Raw genomic sequence first — 24,239 nt, 5'->3', positions numbered from 1 at the left:
TAGCAGAGTTCATGAGGGCGCACACCATGTGGGTTGTCGTGAGCCCACACATGAGCATTGTGCTGATTGAATAAGCCTTCCCGAGTGAAATAAGCCTCATCCGTGACCAAAACATAGGCTAGAAAATTCAAGTCTTGAACACTTTCTTGGAGAAACCACTGCGCAAAACCCACACGTGCAGGATGATCTTGGGGGAGCAGTAACTGAACGCTTTGGAGATGAAAGGGTATAAGCAATTGTCGTGCCAGACAAGCTGTACACTGCAACGAGACATTCCTAAGGCAGAGGCAACGGCATGTGTGCTGATCAGTAGGATTATTCTGAACGGCATTCAACACACTTTCTTCCATAGCAGGAGATCAAGTCAAACATGGTCTGCCCGCACTACTCCTGTTACCTCTAAATGACCCATAATCGCACAAATTTTGATGCACACGTGCAAAGAAACAGTGGTCTGGTACATGTCTGTCTAGGAAACGTTCTCCATAAATTCGGTGAGCGGCTCGCCCATTGCCCTCTGCTAATCCATCTATTAGGTGCATGTCTGCCAGGTCACAGTTCGTATATCGATGCATGCTCTTCGTGCAGTGAGTACTGCTTGAAAGAGTAAACCAGAAATTTTCCCTCTCGCGAACTGATGAACCGCTCTGTGTACCGACTTACGGTGACGTTTCCGGTTATGGGTTCCTATGCGATTCACATTCCTTTAGATGTTACCTACCTCCCCTAAACATTTGTATCAATATTTTTGAGACATGGATGCAGGCCGCACAGAAGCCTATGATATACAGTTCACTGTATATCATAGGCTTCTGTGCCGCCTGATAATTTATATGCATCCCATGCATTTTTATTCTTTGCCACGAGTCTCTTTAGTTTGACAGCCATTTAGGCCTAAACCTTGAACAATATTTCTTAATAGGTATGAAACGTTTAGTAGCTTCCACTATTAATTCCTTGAATGCTTCCCACTTAGAATTTGCTGTTGGTAACATCCTCATTTGGTCCCACTCTACAGAATTTAAAAACTGTCTGAGACCACTGTAATCACCTTTACAGAAGTAAAAACCCTTTCCTTTAACCCTGATGGCAATTATATCTTTAAGTAAACGCCACATCAGTACACTGTGATTACTGCCACCTAACATTTCCTTTATCTGCAAATTCTTAATACATGAATGATCTCTGCTGATAACCAGATCAAGAATATTCCCTCTCTGGATGCCTCTCGAACATGCTGCTGCAGAAAACAATCATCGAGTAAATCCACAAAAGTCTGATTAGTGTGTGAGTGACCAATCCACAAGTTCCAGTCAATATCTGGGAAGTTAAAATCCCCCGTTATAAGACATTCTGATTTACTAGCCCACTCTATTTCTCTGTACAATTGTTCACTGTACTCATTCCAGTCATTAGGCCTATAATACACTACTACTCTTATTTTTGCTTTCGCAGTGCTTATGTCACACCAAACTGACTATCAGTGCACTTTTCATCTATATCAACTGGATGCACTTCTTTTGATTATGGTTTACTTAATTAACAGCATAACACCTCCTCCCTATCCTTTGTATACACATTATACTCCCCAAATTTCAGTTCTGCATTCCTTATATCTGTGTGACACCACATCTCTGCTATCACAATAATATCCACCTTTGATGTCTTGACCAACACATCAAATTCATCAAATTTATTTACTATACTTTTAGCATTGGTATACATGCAAGTATACATGTACCTATTCTTATTAATAGCTACCCTAACACATCCCATATACCCATCTGTGGCACCTCCATAGCCAGGTGGGAAGGAGCAGCAGTGCGTAGCACATGCTTCCTGATTAGACCGGGGGTTCGAGCCCTTCAACACCAAATACGGAGGATGAAAAAGGTCAGGGAATGACCACCGCATCACGGAGCAATATGGCCTTAGTTGCTAATGCTCCTAAAAAACCAAATAACATCAACATTAACACCCACCTGTTTCACGATGATTGCCATCAGTCCCTGAAACCCCCAAAACCCCTCGCTCCAGGCTGCTGCTTATTCTAATAGAAGTAGTGCAAGAATCACCTTCACCTCTGCCTGCGGCTACTTTTAACCTTTCAGTCTGTGAATCCCCCCAAGCTATCAGTTTTCCGACCCACCTAACACTCTCTCGATACCATCAGCAAATATTCTTGCACCCTTTCTATTTAAGTGTATCACATTCCTGTAGAAGCAGTCTCTACTGTTAACAAGCACAGACCAGGCTGAAAAAAATTCTACCCCTTGAGCCTTGCACATTTCCTCCAGGGCCGAATCAGCATTAGCATTAGGAGAGGAATATGATGCAAGAAAGCAAGCTTATGCAGAATCAGCCAAAAAAAAAAAAAAAAAAAAAAACCCCACTCCCATTTCACCCCTCTGTTCGTTCAAAATACCTGTCCAGCTGACAGCCTTAAATTTATTTAGGCTATCAACTTCCACAACAAGGGATGGAAGTCTGTTCCACCAACCAACTACCCACTGGCTAAAGGCAAATTACCTCACATCTATCCTACATCTGTCTTTCCTCAATTTGAATTTATGCCCCCTCAGGTGATTATTCTGAGCAAAAAGAAGAATCCCATCGGCATTGAGCATGCTAAAACCATTCAAGGCTTTATGTACCTCTATCAGATCACCTCGTAAGTGCCTAGTCTCGAGATGCTGTAATTTGCAAAACTTTAGCCTTTCTTTGTAAGAGCAACCCTTTGTTCCATTCACTAATCTTGTTGCCCTTCTCTCTACTTGTTCCAGCAGCTCTACAACCTTCTTGAAATGAGGCCTCCAGACCTGTAAACAGTACTCAACGTATAGCCTGACCATTGCCTTATACAAGGGAATAATCACCTCCTTATCCCTGCTAGAAAAATTCCTGTAAAGTAATACCCAGACTTAAACGAATTCGGAGTTACACAGTTCTTGATTTTTTTCGTTTGGTGTATATCTAAAATTAGCTTACCAGTGATTTGGAAGTCAAATCATAAAGCTTGGGTGACAGGTTCCATTTTTGAGGACCGGTTTGGTCACCACTTCATACCCGAAGTCGAACGTTATTGGAAGTCTAAACAGATTCCATGTAAAGTGATGCTTCTTATTGACAATGCACCCGGTCACCCTTCTGCAACCCTAATTAATTTTGACCCATGTGTGAAAGCTGTGTTTTTGCCTCCAAACACAACCAGCTTGCTTCAACCGATGGATCAGGGAGTCATCAAAACATTCAAGGCTTACTACACGAGCCATTCGTTTGCACGTCTGATTGAAGCTATGAGACAAAATAGTGAGATATCTGTTAAAGACTTTTGGAAACAATTCAATCTCTTAGATGACGTAAGAATCATTGAAGAATCTTGGGATGAAATTCACAAAAAAAACATTGAATGGTGTCTCTGGAAGTAACTTTGTCCATTTTTTTTCGAAACCGAGATGAAAACAACGCCAGAAACTGATCGTGTCACTCATGTGATAGAAGAAGTTGTTAATCTTGCCAGGCAATTTGGAAGTCAATGGTGATGATGTCAACGAGCTGTTTGGTTCACATAGTCAGGAGCTGACAATGAATGAGTTCATAGAGATGCGTGAGCAAAACGTCGCTCAAGTATCCAACACTTCAGACCCAGTTCAACCAGAAAAGCACATGACAATTGCAAGCTTGACAGAAGGTCTCAGCTCAATTGAAAAGGTTTTAAAAATTTTAAAAAACATAGACTCCAAGAAGAACGGCGGTATAGCTACAAAGCAAGGAATAAAAAAATTATTAGCTTGCTACGAAGAAATTCCTGCATGAAAAAAAGAAGGCACTGTATCGTCAGACGAATTTGTTAGATTTCATGAAGCCATCAACATCGAAATCACTTTTTTACGTAACTCATTTCTTTTTTTAATACATATTGTGTATTAATATATATAAAGAACTGCAATTTAATTAAATATTTTTCTTCTAAACTAGTGTTTTTGTTAGTTCTTGGTCCCAATTAAACAAAATTTATATGTATTTATATGCAAAGTTCTACCCCGACTTACGCGAATTCGACTTAAGCGATTTTTGTCGGATCCACCTATCACGTAACTTCGGGGTATTACTGTATATCAATGACAAGACACAATGAGCTACTCTTGCAGCCCGTCTGTACTGCTCAGAGAACTTCATATCTGCTTGCACAATTACCCCCCAGTCCTTTTCATTCTTTACCACTGTTAGTGTAGTACCACAGAGTTGATATGTTGCTCTGGGGTTGCTGCTTCCCATATGTAGTACTTTACATTTGTCAATGTTAAACTTCATTTGCCACCTCTCAGCCCATCTGCTCAACCTTTCCAGATCCTGTTGCAGCAGCATAGCGTCAGTAGCGTCTTTAACAACCCTGCCAACCTTTGTATCGTCTGCCAACTTCGACATTAAGCTTGATATACCATCATCAATATCATTTATAAATACAAAAAACAATAATGGACCCAACACTGAACCCTGAGGGACTCCACGATGAGCAGTCCACTGATTACTACCCTCTGTCTTCCCCCCCCTCAACCATCCCTTTATCCACAGCAGCAATTTGCCTCCAATGCCACACTGCTCCAATTTGTGCAGCAGTCTTCCATGTGCAACAGTATCAAAAGCTTTTCTAAGATACAAATATATAATATCAAAGTTATTCCCTGAATCCAGTTCTTTTGTCACTGCATCATAGTATCCAATCAAATTCGTCAGGCAAGACTTTCCCTTAACAAAACAATGCTGTGTCCGAGCTATAACTGAAGTCTTGTCTAGATAATCCTGCAGTGCTTCTTTAACCAGTGCCTCCATTAATTTTCCTGGAACAGAAGTTAAACTCACAAGTCTATAATTACTTGTATCAGCCTTTGATCCTCCTTTGTGAATTGGGGTCACATTTGCACATCTACAGTCTATGAGTACATCCCGAGTCCAAGGAAGCTCTCATAATTATGGCTAAGGGTTTGCTTACTTCCTTTGCTGCCTCCTTTAATATAACTGGATAGATCCCATCACCCCAGTTGCCTTTCTTGTGTTTATCTTCAACAATTTCTCCTCCACTTTACTCTCAGTTATTACAAGATTATCTAGCTTACTGCCAGAGTTGAATACACCTCTGGTGTATTCAACTCTGGCAGTAAGCTAGATAATCCTCATGTGTGAATGTCGATGAAAAATATCCATTTAGTTTGATAGCTAGATGAGCAGGATCATCAACAGTTGAACCATCGATATCAAGTGGACCAATCTGATTCATCCCCTTTCTTCTAGAGTTTACATAAGTAAAGAACTCTTTGCTGTTTTTCTTTGCATCCTTTGCCAAAGATTTCTCGTAATCTGCCTTCGCCTCCCTAGCCTCCTTTGTAACTTGGTGACAGACCAGCTTATATCTATCATTGGCTTCTGTGTCACATGTTAATTTATGTGTATCCGATGAATTTTTCTTCTCTGCCATATATCTCATTAGTTCATCTGACATCCATTTAGGTCCAAACCTTGAACAATATTTCTTAGTTGGTATGTAAAGCCTAGTAGCTTAAAAGATAAGTTCTTTGAATGCTTCCCATTTTGAATTTGCTGTTGGTAACATCATCAGTTGGTCCCAAGGTATAGAATTTAAATACTGTCTCAGACCATCGTAGTCACCTTTATGAAAGCAAAAACCCTTCCCTTTACCCCTGATGGTAGTTACCTCTTTGAGTAAATCCCACTTCGGCACCCTGTGATCACTGCCACCTAGTGGTTGCTTTATCTGCAGATTCTTAATACATGAAGAATCACTACTGATAATCAAATCAAGAGTATTATTCTCTCTAGTTGCCTCCCAAACATGCTGATGTAGAAAACAATCATCCAATAAATCCACAAAAGCCTTGCTAGTGTGTGAGTGACCAACCCACAAATTCCAGTCAATATCTGTGAAATTAAAATCCTCCATTATAAGACTCTCTGATTTACTGGCCCACTCTATTTCCCTGTACAGTTTCTTATTATACTCATCAGAGTCATTAGGCCTATAGAACACTCCTACTCTCAATTTTGATCACCCAATGCTTATGTCACGCCAAACTGACTCGACACTGCACTGTCCAGCGATTTCGACTGGCTTCACTTCTTTGGATTTTATGTGTTTCTTAACTAATAGCATAACCCCTCCTCCCTTCCTATCCTGTCTACCCTTTCTGTACACATCGTACTCCCCATATTCCAGTTCTGCATTCCTAATATCTGTGTGACACCACATCTCTGATATCCCAACAATATCTGCCTTTTATGTTTTGAGCAATACCTCAAATTCATCAAATTTATTTACCAAACTCCTAGCATTGGTGTAGACGCAAGTATACATGCACTTGTTAAGTAATTCTGCCGGTCTCCTACTCTTAATATCATTAGTGCCAATGTGTACAACTATATCACCTTTTGTGCCCTTAAAAGATGATATCCGCTCTACAACATCATCAACCTTTGTCCCTGGCAGACATACCCTGGTATGTCTGCCAGGGGCAAAGGTTGATGTACCACCTATCCTTTTTACAAAGCACCTATTCTGCCCTGTTCCACTTATCCTTTTTTCAAAGCATGTTCCCCATTTCCCTGATAATAGAGTCACCAGTAACTACAAGTTCCTGTGGGACCAGCGCATTCTGCCTTGTGGTTGCCGCTGTATTGTGTGATGACCAAGTGCAAGCTCTGGCGTTGATGTGGGCAGCTGAGAGCTTGATGGGCCTCTCAATTTAGATCCTTCGAGGGCATCCACCCTGTCCTTCAAGCTCTCATATAGGCCCATAACAGCACTGAGTTTTCGCCTGATTTCCTTACATCGCGCACACACAAAGACATCCCCCATGGCAATATCATGTCCCGTTCCCGATTGCTCCACAATCATCATGCAAGCAGTGCATTTTAAAAGGGTGTAATTCAGAGGGCAACTGCCCTCTGAATTACAGCCTTTCAGGATAATGTTTTGTGAGGGAACACAACAGCAGATCCCACATAACATTCTAACTCTGAGCCATCTGTATAGACTGGCAGAAAATCAGAATACTGCTGTCTATGTGATGCAAAGAGTTGCTGGTAGACAGATGGCGGTGTAGTAGCCTTCTCCCAGATCTTAAGGGAGAAGTCGCAAGTTGGAAAATAACCATGCCAGGGTAGAAAGAATTGCCTTGGTGACAGGGCAATGTTGTCTACCGTCAAGTTTAGCTCATTCAGCAGCCCTTGAATGTAGATATTTTCCCAGCGTGGCTCAAAAACGGATGGCCACGTGGGATGATCGGGCAGGGATTTTAATTTGAAGGCGTACTGTAAGGACAACTGCTTACGTCGAAGAGACAGAGATGGTTCATTTGCTTCAACGTAAAGGCTTTGGACAGGAGATGTGCGAAATGCTCCAGTGGCTGTCCAGATGGCTCGATGGTGGATTGGATCTAACCACCGAAGTGCACTATCTCTAGCAGAACCATAAACCTGAGACCCATAGTCGAGTTTGGAACGGACAAGTGCTCGGTAAAGACGAAGAAGGGTAGAACGATCTGCGCCCCATGAAGTTGACGAAAGGGCACGAAGGATGTTAAGCCCTTTGACACATCTTTTCCTCAGCTGACGAATATGTTGTAAAAATGTCAGCTTTTTGTCGAAAATAAGTCCAAGGAATTTGAATTCTGCTACAACTGGGATGTTATTTTGCCCAAGCCTTAATTCTGGGTCAGGATGAAGATTACGTTTGCGACAGAAGTGTACACAAACAGTCTTCTGTGATGAAAATCTGAACCCATTAGCCAAAGACCAAGCTGTAAGATGATCAATGGTTTTCTGCAGTTACCTTTCAATGACCCTCATACTGCATGAATGACAAAATATAGCAAAGTCGTCTACATAGAGGGCATTGTTTACAGTGAGTGTAAGTTGTTCTGTGATAGAGTTTATTTTGATTGTGAAAAGCGTGACACTTAGAACGGATCCTTGTGGAACTCCCTCTTCCTGAGAGAAAACTCGAGAGAGGGTGGATCCTAAACGGACTTGAAATTGGTGATTCGAAAGAAAGTTTTTAATAAAAACAGGAAGGTTACCTCTAAGACCAAAGTTATAGAGGTCTTTTAAAATTCCAAATCACCAGGCTGTGTCGTACGCTTTTTCAATATCAAAGAAAACTGCTACCAAATGCTTGGATTTAATAAAAGCATCACGAATGGACATTTCCAATTGGATTAGATGATCCAGAGTGGATCTATTTCTTTGGAAGCCGCACTGTGTCCTGAAAAGCAGACCATTTGTTTCTAAATACCATATGAGGCGTGCATTAACCATTCTTTCCAGGACTCTGCACAAACAGCTTGTCAGAGCAATAGGACGATAGTTGCTAGGATCTTTTCCTGGTTTTGGGAAAGCAAGGACAATAGCCCTTTGCCAGGAATCCAGAAATTGTTCGTGAATAAAAATTCTGTTAAACAAAACTAAAAGGTGATCCTTAGATTGTGGTAAGAGCTGTTTTAGCATTTCGTAGTGGATGTCATCGGGCCCCACAGCACTTGCATGCGTGAGAAAGAGTGCTGCATTTAACGCTTCCTGTAAAAAGGGCTTGTTATACGATTCAAGCCCTTTTGAAGAGAAGTTCGGTGGGTTTTTCTCAATTTTCTTTTTCAGGGTTAAAAACTCTGCGGGAAAAGATGTTATTGCAGAGATTTTTGCAAATGTTTCCCCTAAAGTATTTGCAACTGCAGTTCGATCTGCAATTGGACATCCGTTGTGCTTGAGGATCACTGAAGGGCATGGTGAATATTTTCCCTTTATTTTCCGGATCTTATCCCAGACTACTTTTGAGCTAGCAGCCTGAGTTATGGAAGATGTAAAACGAATCCAAGATTTCCTTTGGCTCTGACGTCATACATAACGTGCTTTTGCATGTGCATGTTTGAATGATATTAAATTTTCATGTGGGATATCGGCGGAATATTCCCCAAGGCTTTGTTTTGTGCTTTTTTGGTTGCCGTGCATTCTGAATTCCACCAAGGTTTGGGAAATAGTGGGAACCGGCTGGATGATTTTGGGATTGCAATTGCAGCTGCTTGGCAATCGTTTCTGTGACATACATGACTGCTTCATTGATTGGCTCCTGACCGACTGTAGTGATGTCAAGGTTTGCCAGATATTGAAAGGCATTCCAGTCAGCCTGATCAATCTTCCACCGCGGTAAACTAAATGGCAAACATGGTCTGCCACTAGTTAGGGTGGTTATCACGGGGAAATGATCGCTTCCATATGGATTTTCTTCTACCTCCCAAGTAAGTGAAGGAAGGAGAGAAGGGGAGCAGATAGAAAGATCAATGGCAGAGAATGTACGGATAGGCATGTGGAAGAAGGTGTTTGTTCCCACATTTAAGAGGGAGAGGTCATTGTCAGTGAGCATATACTCTATGACTCGTGCCCTTCGACTGATGTTAGCACCACCCCACAGAGTATTCTGTCAATTGAAATCCCCAAGAATTAAACAAGGGGAAGGCAATTGCATGATAAGATCATCAAGGCCTTTCTGCAGGATGTCAATCACAGGTGGCAAATAAACAGAGCAGACAGTTAATAAGAACCCCACTTTAAGGCGAATTGCTACAGCCTCAATGCTAGTTGTAAGCTGCAAAGGCTGAAATGGGATCTGGTTGCCGATGAGGATTGCGACTCCTCCGTGAGCAGGACCATCCACAATTCTATCCTCACAAATGATGGTAATGTTATGCATGATGGGGGTCATCATTTGCCTTTAAATAAGTCTCCTGTATGCAAAAGCAAGCTGGTTTGTGCTTTTGCAGGAGTGCCTTGATGTCATCAGTATTTTGCCGGAATCCACGACAGTTCCACTGTACGAATTTAGCCATTATTTTGGCTTGGTGGGTCCATCAGGCAGCTTCTGAGGTGCTGAGGGCTTACCTTTTTCAGTTTTGGCTTTATCCTTCCTGGGGAAGTATGGACACTGTTCCAGTGTCCATTTCCTCCTCAGCAAAGAGCTCCAAAACTGAGTCTTCTTGTACCCCCTTCTGCTCGACATCCATGTTTTCTTGGGTATTAAGGGATGCTTCACCTTTCTTATTCTATTTTTTTTGCAATTGCTTTTGTTACTTGTGGAGCATTAGGAGGTACCGATATAGGAGTCACAGCTGATTGGTCCTTCTGTGCAAGTTTTTGGGAGCTTAAAAGATAACGTGTGATGGGAGTAAATGATTCTTTTGGAGGGATGGACATGTCCGTCTGAGTTCCAATGGAACACCTCCCTGCTACCTTCTGGGCGTAGGTAGGTTTGTTGATGTTGAGAGGTTTCACCGCTTTCCTTGCCTCCTGGTATGATATGTTTAGCTCTGCCTTCAGCCGTTGAATTTCTTTTTTTCTTCTTTCCACCTCTGGCATGCTCGTAAATAGGCTGGATGTTCTCCCTCACAGTTAATGCAGGGGGTTTTGTGGCTGAACATGCTGTTGTTTCGTGGTCCTTTGCACCACATCGAGCGCATGCAAGGACTCCACGGCAGGCTATTTGAGAATGTCCATATTTCTGGCATTTAAAACACCATAAAGGGTTTGGAACATATAGACACACTGGACAGTTGATGTAGCCAGCTTTAATCTCATCAGGAGGTTTGGGCGAGTTAAAAGTCAGGATAATGCTCCTGGTTTTAACAAGTTTCCCATCCCTACGTGCACTAATTCTCTTGACGGCAATAACTCCCTGTGACTTCAATTCCGAGCAGATTTCCTCCGGTAATGTCGAGAAGGTCCCACTCTGAAATTACACCTCTTGATGAATTTAGTGTTCTGTGGTGTCACTGTTATAGGTATTCCTCCGATTGATGTTACTCGGAGTAGATGTTCAGATTGCCTGTCATTTTTAGATTCAATCAAGAGATCCCCAGAACGGAGCCTCTTAACTGACTTGGGTGAACCTGCTAACCCATCTAACCGTTTTTGTATAAAAAAGGGTGACATTTTACCAATCAGTTTTTCACCGGTGGAGTGTATAATTAGGAACCTTGGAACAGGCCCCGATGATACTTCAGTTCGCTGCCTCTTTGTACTAATAATACTATCTGTGTCTTCATCTCTGTTTGCAGATAAGGAACGGGTTGGGGCCCCTGAGGAGTAAGTTTATCACAATTCATGTAAATTTTAAGTGGTTCAGTGCCCGGGCTCCCCACCCACCACGGAGCCCAAAGGGACGCCCACTACCCAGCATGCAATAAATGCGCTTGGGAGTGGAATGCCAGGGCTACCCAGACACCATACTCGCACCACCGCCAGCCTGAATCCTGTCCCTGGACCATGAGGGTAGGTGCGTGGCATTGACACGGTTGACCCTCGCAGGCGAGCCTACTAGCCAATTGATCCTAGCCGGGCCTTCCAGGACCACCCGTCTTGTCGAAGCAGGGGCCAAAGTGGTGTATTGAAGCTGGGCCCCTCAACCACCAGGATCCCCCTTTCCGAATTTCCACAGGTCGCAGCGCACGGCAAACACGCCGGATTCCATTGATGTTAGCCTGGAACCTAGGCTGTGGGCGTTGGATCCCAGTGATGCTAGTCTGGAAGTCCAGCAGCGTCACTGGGAGGTCCCCTCACCACGTACAGGTACCCATGTCGAGGGGCAACTTGCAGGGAAAACCGTATACCCTCCGCTCAGGATCAGGTAACTACAGCATCATATGAAGAAGAATTTAGAAATTTCTCCAGTCATCGACAGGAATCGAACCTAGACCTCTCCAAACAAGTGGCAGACACAGATGTATTCTTTAACTTCTATGAGGTTTTGTTGAACTATCAAAAACAGATTCTACTGAGTGGTAAATGCAAAACCTTTCTATATAAAACAATGTCTAAAAACAGTTGCAATCAGATCCTTAGAAAATAATGCACAAAGAGTTTACAAAATAAACACAAGGCAAAAAGCTTTTAAATTTCATTTCAGTAGTAAAACAGAGAACTTTCTTAATATACAGACCAGTGTTTTCTTTCAATTTAGTTTTAAAGTTTAAAATGATTGAATACTCTTAAAGAAATGAATATTTTAAGTAAAGGAACTGGTTATATTTCAATGAAAGTGTCTATATCTTGTTCCAATAATTCAGAGAAGGATACTGCAATTTGATAATAGTAAGCTTCCTAAATTTTGTTTTGCCATCTTGCTGTCAGGTGACTGTTCCTTTCAGTGACAAGATTTGAGCTTATGCTCACTTTAGAAATGAAATCATTATCTACAAGTCAATCAAAAACTATTTTGTTTTTCAATTGAAAATCACCACCAAAAGAGATGAATCTGCTAATCATTAAGAAACTAAGACACAATGCAGTAACATGCTTTGAGACTAACTGGTCTCTCATTAGATGGTATGCAGCTCATTTAGCAACTTCATGTCAAATAGCAAATAACATAGCAAATCTAAAAACAGCAAACAGGTAGTGCAAAAAAGGGAAAAATGTCAGACTGTAAACATGACAAAAGATAGGTGTACATTAATGCTCCAGTACATGCTGAAATAATTTGATAATAATATGCATCTCTGCATTCTATAATTAGTTTGAAACTTCATAACAGTGGCTCAGTTTCTTAATGAATAGCAGATTTACCTCTTTTGGTGATGCTATTCAAATTTAAAAAAAAAAGAAAAATGGATAATTTTAGGTCAATTTATGATATTGATATTAGTTTCTCAAAATGTCATAAATCAGCTTAAACCATCTAAGAACAAACAAAAGCAAATTTTTAACATGAAACAGTACCCAAGTTTAAAAATTGCGCATAAAAATCTTACGTGTTGGCATCTATCACCTTCATAATAAGTGTCACTTGACGACCAACAACACTGCTCTCGGTTGAGCCAAAAGGCTTCAGGGCAGATACCCTCCTTCAAGTCCTTCATCCAACCTGCACCAATATCAATAACACCAGCTACAGTACCTATTAAAAAAAAAAAAAAAAAAAGAGAGGGAGAAGAAAACTAAGAATAACTAGAAGTAGTGTTAGTTTTTTATATATATATATATTTTTAAAAGGCTAACTGATGCAAGGAATCCCAGGGCTTTTGCTACACGGCAAAAAAAAAAAACCATTATAAAAAATATATTTTAAAAATTCAAGTGGTTGACAAATCATACTGACCAAATATAAACTCCCTAGGATCCATTTGTTATTTTTACCACTGGCTTTTATTTACATTCCCTATTTTATATCCATTTCACTGTGTAAATTCCAATCTTTTCCCCTATCCTCAGTCCCTTACACCTCTATTAGATCCCATTCCCACCCACTTGAGTTATACAGTTACAGAAGTTCAATAACCCTGAGGTAAAAAAAAAAAAAAAAATCAGCAATCTGAAAATGCAAAATTCTATAGTTGTCCACATCACTTTAATTAAAGTTAGCTACATCACTTTTATTACCATGATGCTGACTAACAAAGTCCAATTTCTTTATACCACCTATGTGCACTCAAAGTGTGGAAGAATTTCAAAAGTAATATGAACACAGTTATATTTTAATTAGTTAATTAATTTTTAATTATTTATTTTAATTAGTATTTAATAATTATTTTTGTTAGAAACTATTTCAAGTATAAAAATTTTTACTGGCATTAGTATTATTAGTGGCAAATAATGCAAAAAAGCAAGCCTATACAGACTCACCAAAAACAAAAAAAAAAAAAAAAAAACCAATACTGCATATCACTTGCCCATCCCCTCAAACAATTCAATTTCTTTATACTAACTTATGTGTACATTCAAAATGAGTAAGAATATCACAAGTAATATGAACACAGCTGCATTTTTGATTATGTGAATAATTATTTTTGTTAGAAACTATTTCTAAAAATTTTTACTGGTATTAATACTACTGAGCATTGGAAAATAATGCAAGAAAGCAAGCTTAAACAGCAACAATGCAAATAAAAAAAATAAAAAAAAACTCACTCTCCCTTTCTCAATTTGTCTAGCTTTCCCTTGAATTTCTTCAAACTACCCACCTCTACAACAGCAATAGTCATGCACCACAGAAAAAATTGAAATATTCCAATTGACAACTTAGAAATGACTGTTTCAATTTGATCTACATAAATTAGTTAATTAATAATATTATAACACTGTTTTCTCCTTCATTTGTGCAATGTTCCTGGGACACTAAACAAAGACAATGGAGTTCAGATACCTCCACAGAAAGAAGCCAAGAGAAGCAAAGTCCATTAACCCAAGTAGCCTTTTAGCAGACACCACCATCCAAATCCACTTGTTTCGGGCAATCTTACTGGTTGCAAAACAAATGATGGTTAGCGGTTACACTATCCAGCTGAAACCACAGCTTTTTCCATTGTACAAATAGCATACTGTCCAGAATGGGCGTTAGGAAAGTCAAAAATGTAAGAATCAATTAATCATTTCCCAATAGCATCACTCACACTAACCAATTGATCATTTTGCATTTTAACCTCCATCCAATATAAACTGTTCTGTTCCAACAGTGAGTTATACCTCCTGATATCACCTTGTCACCAAACATGATCCAATAATAAAACTGTAACGCTGTAAGAACTTGGAAAAGCTTCAATCCATTATCCACATTATCATAATGCATTTTGTAATATTTTCATTACATATTCAAAAACAACAAGGCTAGTGGGAGCCAGACATATTCAAAGCCGCTAAGTGGATTTTCTTATTTATTGATTTGAAATTGTTTTTCTATAACATTTCATTTAAATTTTGCAACTGCATAAAAAACCAGTCAACTTTCTGCTGGCATTGTATCAATAGTAGTTTTCGAATTCTGCTGCCATTTTTTTCTTTTTGATATAGCAGATACTAGAAGTTTCTATGTAACATGTAGCAGTGTAATCAGTATCAGTAGAGGATTATAAACTATAAATTTTAGCACTACATACATGTTTTAATAATTTAACTTGTTACATAGACTGTAACATACAACAATAATATTCTAAGAGCTTTTAGAATCAATGATTTGGTGTAGATATAATATCGCAAATAGCTAGTGCGAGAGTTCGAACCATGTAGGTGGCAATGGATAGTTAAATTTAGCATTAGCATTAGCAAGAGCACATGATGCAAGAAAGCAAGCTTGTAATGCATCAAGCAAAAAAAAAAAAAAAAAAAAACACCCCCCCCCCTTCTCATTTCACCCATCCACCTGCTCCAAGTGTTTGTCTAGTTCTGCCTTGAATCTGTTTTTTTTTTTTTTTTTTTATGTAAACACCAAATACGAGAGGTATTAGAACCTATAGTACTTAGTACCGTGCTTGGGTTGGAGGTTGAGAAAATGAAAGAAGATATTTGTTGACATTGGACTTGAACTTCTGTAGACTGTAATTTTCAGGAAATACAGTATGAAGGAAGGTTGTTCCAGAAAACGGCAGTTGAATGAATAAACGAGGAAGATGAAAAGTTGGTTCTGTGAGTTTGAAGTTGGACAGTAAATGGATGTTGGCTGGTGGCGGCACGTGTTCGGACTCTTTTGAAAGAGAGAGCGGGAATTATAGAAGCCAATTCAGAAGAACAGTGCCCGTGGAAGTACCTGTAGAAAAGGCATGCAACAGAAACAGTACGTCTATGAGACAGCGAGTGGAGAGACTCTGTTAGAGATGAATCATTAATTAACCTAACTGCCCTCTTCTGAATGGAATCAAGAAGCCTGAAAGAGGTTTTAGGAGCACCACCCCAGATGTGGGAACAATATTCTATGGCAGGGTGGATTTGCGATTTATACAGAGCAGGGCTCCCACGCCTGGGTTTTTCCACTCAGATCTGGGTTTTTTGATTGTCATCTGGGTTGATAGGTTTTTTTCACAAAAATATCTCATTATCTGGGTTTTTTCGGTAATTTTTAATTTTAAGTCAAAATTTATTTTTATTTCTTGTTTCTTAATTGTATATTCTAACAATACTGATCATAATTTGTAATATCTCAAGTGCTTGTACAAAATACTACAAATGTAAAAGGATTTCAAAGTTTTCACAGGGTTCTACACTAGTTTTCGTTCGTGTTACTAACATGTATGCGCAGCCTATTGAGCAGGCGGTCTTCACTGCACTGTCTTTCATGATCGTTCATGTTATTATTGCATTATTTGGTGTGATTTTTAAATTTATGCATGTACTACATACAGTAATATAATAAATTTAAATTGTAGTGACTATTTCTATTTTATGTTAATGGATTAGTGCTTTATTTTTTATTTTATAGAACATTTTTAAATAAGATAACTGCTAACTAGCCATACCCACAAATTGCCCACAATGTCTGAAACTTGTTCCCCACAGAGAAAGATGAGTAAGCATTAGCATTAGTAGAGGCATTTGATGCAAGAAAGCAAGCTTATGCAACATCAGCCAAAAAAAAAAAAAAAAAACCCACTTCCATTTCACCCCTCTGTTCGTTCAAAATACCTGTCCAGCTGAGCCTTAAACTTAAAGGGTGGTATACTCAAAATTTTAGAAATGGATGGTTAGAAGATCCGGAATTAAAGGATTGGTTGAAAGAAGACAGTAATGAAAAAGGTGTGTCTTACTGTATTTGTTGTGAAATGAAATTAAAGAATGCCAATAAATCGATGTTACTAGCGCATAAAAATACAGTTAAACATAAAAAAAGTGCAAATATTGCTAAGACAAGTTCAACGTTAGACACGTTCTTCACAAAACGTAAACCTACAGAGAATGAAGAAGTAGCAAAGGCAGAGTTAACAATTGCTGCACTAATTTCTGAGCATAATATTCCATTTGCGCAATGTGATCACCTTATAGAAGCATGTAAGAAAGCATTTCATGATAGCAATATTGCAAAACAAGTTCAGATAAAGGCAACTAAAGTCTCTTATCTTATACAAGATGGCATAGCCTATCATGAAAAAATATACATTTCTAACATATGCAGAAACAACAAGTTTTCAATGATAATAGATGAAAGTACAGATTAATCTTTATCGCAAGTTCTAGCCGTTGTTGTTAGATATTTTGATATTCAAAAACTTGATGTTGTAGATGTGTTACTTGACACTGTTTGTGTCGAAAACGGTACTTCAGAAGGGCTTTATCAAGCTGTAAAAGATCTTTTCATAGAAAAAAACATTCAAATAAGTAACCTCGTTGGCTTTGGAAGTGATAATTGTACTACTATGATGGGTACTAAGAGTGGGTTCCAGTCATTGCTATAAAAGAATGTACCATCAGTATTTATAATGGGATGTGTTTGCCATTCTTTTGCATTATGTGCTAGTCATTCAGTCAAGGTACTACCCATCATATCTAGAAATATTTATAAAATATATCTCTTGTTATTTTTCCCGTAGTAATAAAAGATTAAACGAGTTCAAAATGATTCAAGATGTTGTAGATACAACAAACAAACATTAGAACAAACATGTTGGTTATCCCATGGCAATGTAATAAAAATTATTATTGAGCAGTGGGATGCGTTAGTTATTTAATTTCAGTCTCAATCAAAAATTGACAAAATCGATGGTAGAGGGAATATTTACAATACTATGACCACAACTTTCTGTGGTCATAGTATTTACAATACTATGACCACAGAAAATAAACTACCTGAATATTGAATTTCAATCTGAGCATTTCAGATTGCACTTACTTCATTCAAGGGTTTTAATTGAGTATAAAAATATTCTTAGTTTTTTCATAAAAGAAGAAGTCATTACTTCGTGCAAGCTGGTTGAAATTGATTCAAGCAATGCAATAAATCATAAGCCTCTGAATAAAATATATTTGGGAGGCCGCTGTATGGCCTTATTAAATTCAACACCACTTGGTGACAGTGAAAGCAGGTTTAAAAATGATTGTTTAAAATTTCTCGTTGAACTTTGTATGGAAATCAGAAAAAGATTTCCTCTAAATGACAATGGAATTATCGCCAGTCTCAATGTTCTTGACCCAGCAGTGATACATGATTGTGCCAAATCGCCATCCTCAATTTTCCATTTAGCAATGCAGTTCCCTCACCTTGTTTCTGAAGACAAAATAGATCTTCTAGATGATGAATGGAGATCATTTCGTTTAAATCAAGATTTAGATCTCTCTTACAAAACCATCCTTGAGTTTTGGTATCTGTTATGTAATGTAAAAGATGTCTTTAATAATTCTAAATATGAGATTTTATCTAACTTCTTTATGACCAGTCTAACTATTTTACCTCACTTTTCGGCAAAAGCAGAAAGAATCTTCTCCCAAGTAAACCATATAAAAACAAAAGCCACAAACTCCCTTAAACCAGAAACTGTGAAAGATCGACTAGTGGCAAAACAGGCAATAAATAGATCTAATCAAAATTTCTATATATGGAAACCTAAATCAGAATTGGTAAAAGAAGTCATACAAGGAACTTGTCATAAAAGATAAGAAGAACGTTTGAAAAAAATGAAAGAACCTCAAAAAATAAATGTGGAGGGAACTGAATGGGATGAAAATTCTGGTTACAATTAAATAAAAGATATTTATGCATGGTAGGTTTTATCTTATTTGTGTTGCTATACTATATGATGAAAACTAGGTTTTTTTTGGGTTTATTTAAGTTGCAATCTAAGTTTTTTTAAAATTAGTGAGTAGGAACCCTGATACAGAGTGAGCAGCTGTTTGGAAGAAAAGTAACGCCAAGAGCGAAAGAGAAACCAAAGTTTTTTAGATGCAGGGGAAGCAATATTTGTAATGTGCTTGTGCCAAGAGAGATTAGAAGTCAGGGTAATCCCCAAAAGAGATATATCATTTTGCCTAGAAATTGGAGTGTCACTAAAGATAAGCATAGGAGCAGAAGAATCCTTTTTGCGAGATATAAGACATGACTGAGTTTTAGAAGGGTTGAAATCAACTATGTTGTCGGTGCCCCACTGGATAATTACCTGAAGATCGGCATTTAAGGAATTGGTAGCAGATTTTCGAGAAGTTTAAGCTGATTGGGCAGGGCAAGGTTTCTCAAAATGGAAAGTAGAATCCAATGTGCTATCATCGGCAAAACTATGGATAGGATTTCCAGTCAATGGAAGAAGGTCATTAATATACAAGAGGAAAAGAGTGGGGGAAAGAACTGAACCTTGGGGGACACCTGCATTAGTGGAGAAGTTAGAAGACAGAGAGCCATCTACCATCACCCTCAGTGAGCGATCAGAGAGAAAACTGGATAACCAATTACTAAAACGGTTAGCAAACCATAAGATGGTAGCTTGTTTAGAAGACCTTTATGCCAAACACGACCAAAAGCCTTTGAGATGTCTAGAGCAACTACTTGTGTTTCACTGAACCTTTCCATTAAATTAGTCCATAAATGGGTAACATAAGCCAGAATATCGTCAGTGGATCGACACTGATGAAATCCATACTGGCGATCATTGATCAGACGGAGGGTTTCTAGGTAGTTTAAGAGTTGGCGGTTAATTGATTTCTCCATTACTTTAGAAAGAGTAGAAGTAATTGCAATGGGACGATAATTGGATGGGAGAGATTTGTCACCCTTTTTTTGGAACTGGCTGGATATGAGCAAATTTCCAAGCAGAAGGAAAAACACTTTTGGAAGAAGAAAGTGAAAAAAGGTGGCAAAGAATAGGAGCAAGTTCAGGAGCACAGGTTTTGAGAACAAGTGGAGAAATACCATCGGGACCTGGAACTTTCTTAGCATCAAGATTCATCAAAATCCTTCTGACATCCTTTTGACGGAAAACCACAGGAGGCATTGAATGGAGCATGTTGGGAATGTTGGGAGGTGATTTACCAAGATCATTAATACATGAGTTGGAAGAAAAATGGGATGCTAGCAAGTCAGCTTCATCCTTGGCTAAAGTGACAACAGAACCATCTGGTTTGGAGAGAGGTGGGAGCAGAGATGGGCAAAAGTTGTGGCCAATAGCTTTGGCAAGAGACCAGAATGCTCGGCTACCATTAGGGCAAGAAGAAAGTTTTCTACTCTTAGTCTGTTCAAACTCTAGTTTGGACTGATTAATAACTACTTTACAATTGTTGCGAGCTTTGGTGTAGGCAGAAAATGAAACTGAAGAATTAGAAACAAGCCAATTACGATATGCAACATTCTTCTCTTGAACAGCCTTAGCATGTTTATTGGAAAACCAAGGTTTAGATGAAGAACGAGATTTTAAAGTGGGGTGTGGGATAAAGGATTCTATTCCTGCAAGAATAATTTCACTGATACGATCTGAGCAAACGTTGACATCAGAAGTTTTGAAACAGTAATCCGACCAAGTAAAAGAAGAAATGAAATCTCATAGGTCATCCCATTTTGCATTCTTGTAATGCCAAACAACACGAGGCTGGGAATAACCATGAGATAAAGGCTCCATTGGAGAAGGGACAATCACCAAGTTGTGATCTGAAGTGCCTAAAGAACCTCTCATTTCAACCATGTACTTAGAAGGGTTGTTTTTGAGAAAAAGATCAAGCGTGTTGGCTGTATGATTAGGATTGTCCTGTATTCTTGTAGGTAAATGAACAATCTGTGCAAGGTCATTAGTAATTGCAAAAGCCTCAACATTTCAACCAGCTGGGTCGGTGTGACTAGAAAATGGAAGCCAGCTGGAGTTGTGAACATTAAAATCACCAAGGAAAATTACCTCACCGTTAGGAAACGTGGACTGGAGAAAGTCAAGTTGCAAAGAGAGGAAGTCAAAGAACTCCAAGTGATTAGTGGAGTTGGGAGAACGGCAGAGACAACAGATGAATTTGACACAATGAAGTAGAGAGATTTTAAGCCAGAGAAGATCAAAGAGAGGAGATTCCAAATTGCCAAGTCTCTGACAGGGAATATCAGAATAGACATATGCACAAGTAGCACCTTTTGAGGCGAAGGTAATCATACAACGAACAATTTGGGCATCTGAGATGAGCAGTAATTGAATCAACCGATAACTGAGATTCTGTCAGAAAAAGTATATGGGGTTTGGCAGACTGCAAGTGGAAATGGACATCGTTGAGATTAGAATTGAAACCACGTATATTTGTGAAATGAATTAGGAAGTGCTTGAGAGGTTTAGATCTTTTCGCAGATAAGCTTGCTCTATTAATTTGATAATTCATGGTGTATTCAATAGTAAGAAAAAGTGGGTGGGGCATGCTGTATGAAGTAATGAAATTTTTGGATAAGGCGTACACACAGTAAGAATATACCCAGATCCTTGGCATAACGTGGTCTCGACAATGCTCCCTGCATACACACTACTCGGACTCCCTCCAGTCATTATCTGACAGAGTAGAGGTAGCAAAATTATACAGTAGCTGATTTGGAAGCCTCCTAGAGAGTTGCCAATAGGTTTGGTCCAGTGTACTAACTAGTGGCCGGCCTGCGAACACCTTTTTAGAGCTAGCTCAGAAAAATCACCTGGGAGGGCATAAATTCAAATTGAGGAAAGACAGATGTAGGATAGACGTGCGGAAATTTGCCTTTAGCCAGCGGGTGGTTGGTTGGTGGAACAGACTTCCATCCCTTGTAGTGGAGGTTGATAGCCTAAATAAGTTTAAGGCTCAGCTGGACAGGTATTTTGAACGAACAGAGGGGTGAAGTGGAAGTGGTTTTTTTTTTTTTTTTTTTGGCTGATGCTGCATAAGCTTGCTTTCTTGCATCAAATGCCTCTACTAATGCTAATGCTATACCCTCGAAATGTAAGGAATATTGGATCTCGCCACAATGTTCATCAAGCTATCAACTTTTACAACATATAAGCTATCAACTTCTACAATGACAGATGGAAGTTTGTTCCAGCAATCAACCATCTGCTGGCTAAAGGCAAACTTCTGCACATCTATCCTACAACTGTCTTTCCTCAAAGTTATCTATTATAACTACTCAGATTTACAAATGTAATGTTATAACTTAATACATATAACTTAAACTTGAGAGGAGATACGAAATTCATATAATGTTAACTCGGTATGAGGTAAAACTCGATACTGAAATATATATATATAGTGTTATTACTGCACTGAGATACAAGTTTAGCATAATATTTTAGTGTAATATTTTTAATTGTATTGAAATTGAATCAAAATTTGGATGGTGATGTCTGCTGCCTTAGACCATAGCAGCAAAGCAAAATGCTTGAGGTAGTGAGAGTGCTGAGGCTTGTGGGAGAACTGAGAAATTGTCAATCACAGCCTTTTGAAATGTACTGCTTGTTTGTTGTTTGTAGAACTATCAGGAATGAGATATCAGTCTGTGTGTGTTCGATGTAAGGTGTGTGAAGAAGTTAGGTGCCACCTCAGTGCTGTCAGCATTAGTAGAGGCATTTGATGCAAGAAAGCAAGCTTATGCAGCATCAGCCAAAAAAAAAAAAAAAAAAAAAAAAAAAACTCACTTCACCCCTCTGTTCGTTCAAAATACCTGTCCAGCTGAGCCTTAAACTTATTTAGGCTATCAACCTCCACAACAAGGGATGGAAGTCTGTTCCACCAACCAACCACCCGCTGGCTAAAGGCAAATTTCCGCACGTCTATCCTGCATCTGTCTTTCCTCAATTTGAATTTATGCCCTCTCAGGTGATTATTCTGAGCTAGAGGAAGAATCCCATCAGCATTGAGCATGCTCAAATCATTCAAGGCTTTATACACCTCTATCAGATCACCTCGCTGGTGCCTAGTCTCCAGACACTGTAATTTGCAAAACTTAAGCCTTTCTTCGTAAGAGCACCCCTTTGTTCCATTCACTAATCTTGTTGCCCTTCTCTGTACTCGTTCCAGCAGCTCTACATCCTTCTTGAATTGAGGCCTCCAGACCTGTATACAGTACTCTAGGTTTGGCCTGACCATTGCCTTATACAAGGGAATAATCACCTCCTTATCCCTGCTGGAAAAATTCCTGTATATCATTGACAATACTCCATGAGCTACTCTTGCAGCCTGTCTGCACTGCTCAGAGAACTTCATAACTGCCTGCACAACCACCCCCAAGTCCCTTTCATTCTCTACCACTGTCAGTGTAGTACCACAGAGTTGATACGTTGCTCTGGGGTTGCTGTTTCCCATATGTAGTACTTTACATTTGTCAATGTTAAACTTCATTTGCCACCTCTCAGCCCATCTGCTCAACCTTTCCAGATCCTGTTGCAGCAGCATAGTGTCAGTAGTGTCCTTGACAACCCTGCCAACCTTTGTATCATCTGCAAACCTGACAATTAAGCTTAATGTACCATCATCAATATCATTTATAAATACAGAAAACAATAATGGACCCAACACTGAGCCCTGAGGGACTCCACTAATAACATTAGTCCACGATGAGCAGCGTCCATTGATTACCACTCTCTGTCTTCTCCCCCTCAACCACCCCTTTATCCACAGCAGCAATTTTCCTCCAATGTCACACTGCTCCAATTTGTGTAGCAGTCTTCCATGTGCAACAGTATGAAAGGTTATGGGCCTTTATAATAGCTTGAAGAACAGGGTAGATGCCCTTGAAAGAAAATTTGGGGGAATATCAAGCTCTCAGCTGCCCTCATCAATGCCACAGCTTGCACTTGATCATCAGGCAGATGATCAAGTGCTGAAAGTGATTCTTGCACTGCTTCTGTTGGAATGAGCAGCAGCCTGGAAAAGAAGTTTCTGGGGATTTCAGGGACTGCTGAGAGTCATTGCAGAACAAGTAAATACATAGGCTGTGTTAAGGTAGCTAACAATAAGAACAGGTGCATGCATACTTGCTTGTACACCAATGCTAGAAGTTTAGTAAATAAATTTGATGAATTTGAGGTGCTGGTCAAAACATCAAAGGCAGATATTGTTGGAATATCAGAGACATGGTGTCACACAGATATAAGGAATGCAGAATTGGAATTTGGGGAGTACAATGTGTACAGTGTGTACAGCATAACCCCTCCTCCCCATAGGAGGGGTTATGCTGTTAGTTAAGAAACATAAAATATAGGGAAGTACATCCAGTTGATGTGGGTGAACAGTGCAATGTTCAGTCAGTTTGATGTGACAAGCACTGGGAAAACAAAAATGAGGGTAGGAGTGTGTTATAGGCCTAATAACTCTGATGAGTACAACGAACAACGACACAGAGAAATAGAGTGGGCCAATAAATTAGACTGTCTTATTATGGGGAATTTTAACTTCCCAGATATTGGCTGGAACTTATGGGTTGGTCACTCACACACTAGCAAGGCTTTTAGGAATTTATTTGATGGTTGTTTTCAACGGTGGCATGTTCGAGAAGCAAACTACAGGGA

At 39.3% G+C, this 24,239-nt stretch overlaps 1 protein-coding gene across 6 annotated transcripts in view; it reads right to left on the bottom strand.

Annotated features, from left to right (window-relative positions):
* The window catches only part of ClC-c (chloride channel protein 3), a 378,652-nt gene that overhangs the window by 191,201 nt on the left and 163,212 nt on the right, over nucleotides 1-24,239 (bottom strand). For all 6 annotated transcript variants that reach the window (XM_090383982.1, XM_090383981.1, XM_090383980.1 and 3 more), the window contains one exon: nucleotides 12,810-12,955. In XM_090383982.1, the coding sequence (XP_090240108.1) occupies nucleotides 12,810-12,955 (146 nt within the window). The remainder of the gene's footprint in view (nucleotides 1-12,809; nucleotides 12,956-24,239) is intronic.

Source organism: Mastigoproctus giganteus, chromosome 10, assembly GCF_048544385.1.
Source record: "Mastigoproctus giganteus isolate SK-2022 chromosome 10, ASM4854438v1, whole genome shotgun sequence".
NCBI classification, from domain to species: domain Eukaryota; kingdom Metazoa; phylum Arthropoda; class Arachnida; order Uropygi; family Thelyphonidae; genus Mastigoproctus; species Mastigoproctus giganteus.
Note: the sequence above shows the minus strand (reverse complement) of the source record. Positions and strands in the feature narration are given on the sequence as shown.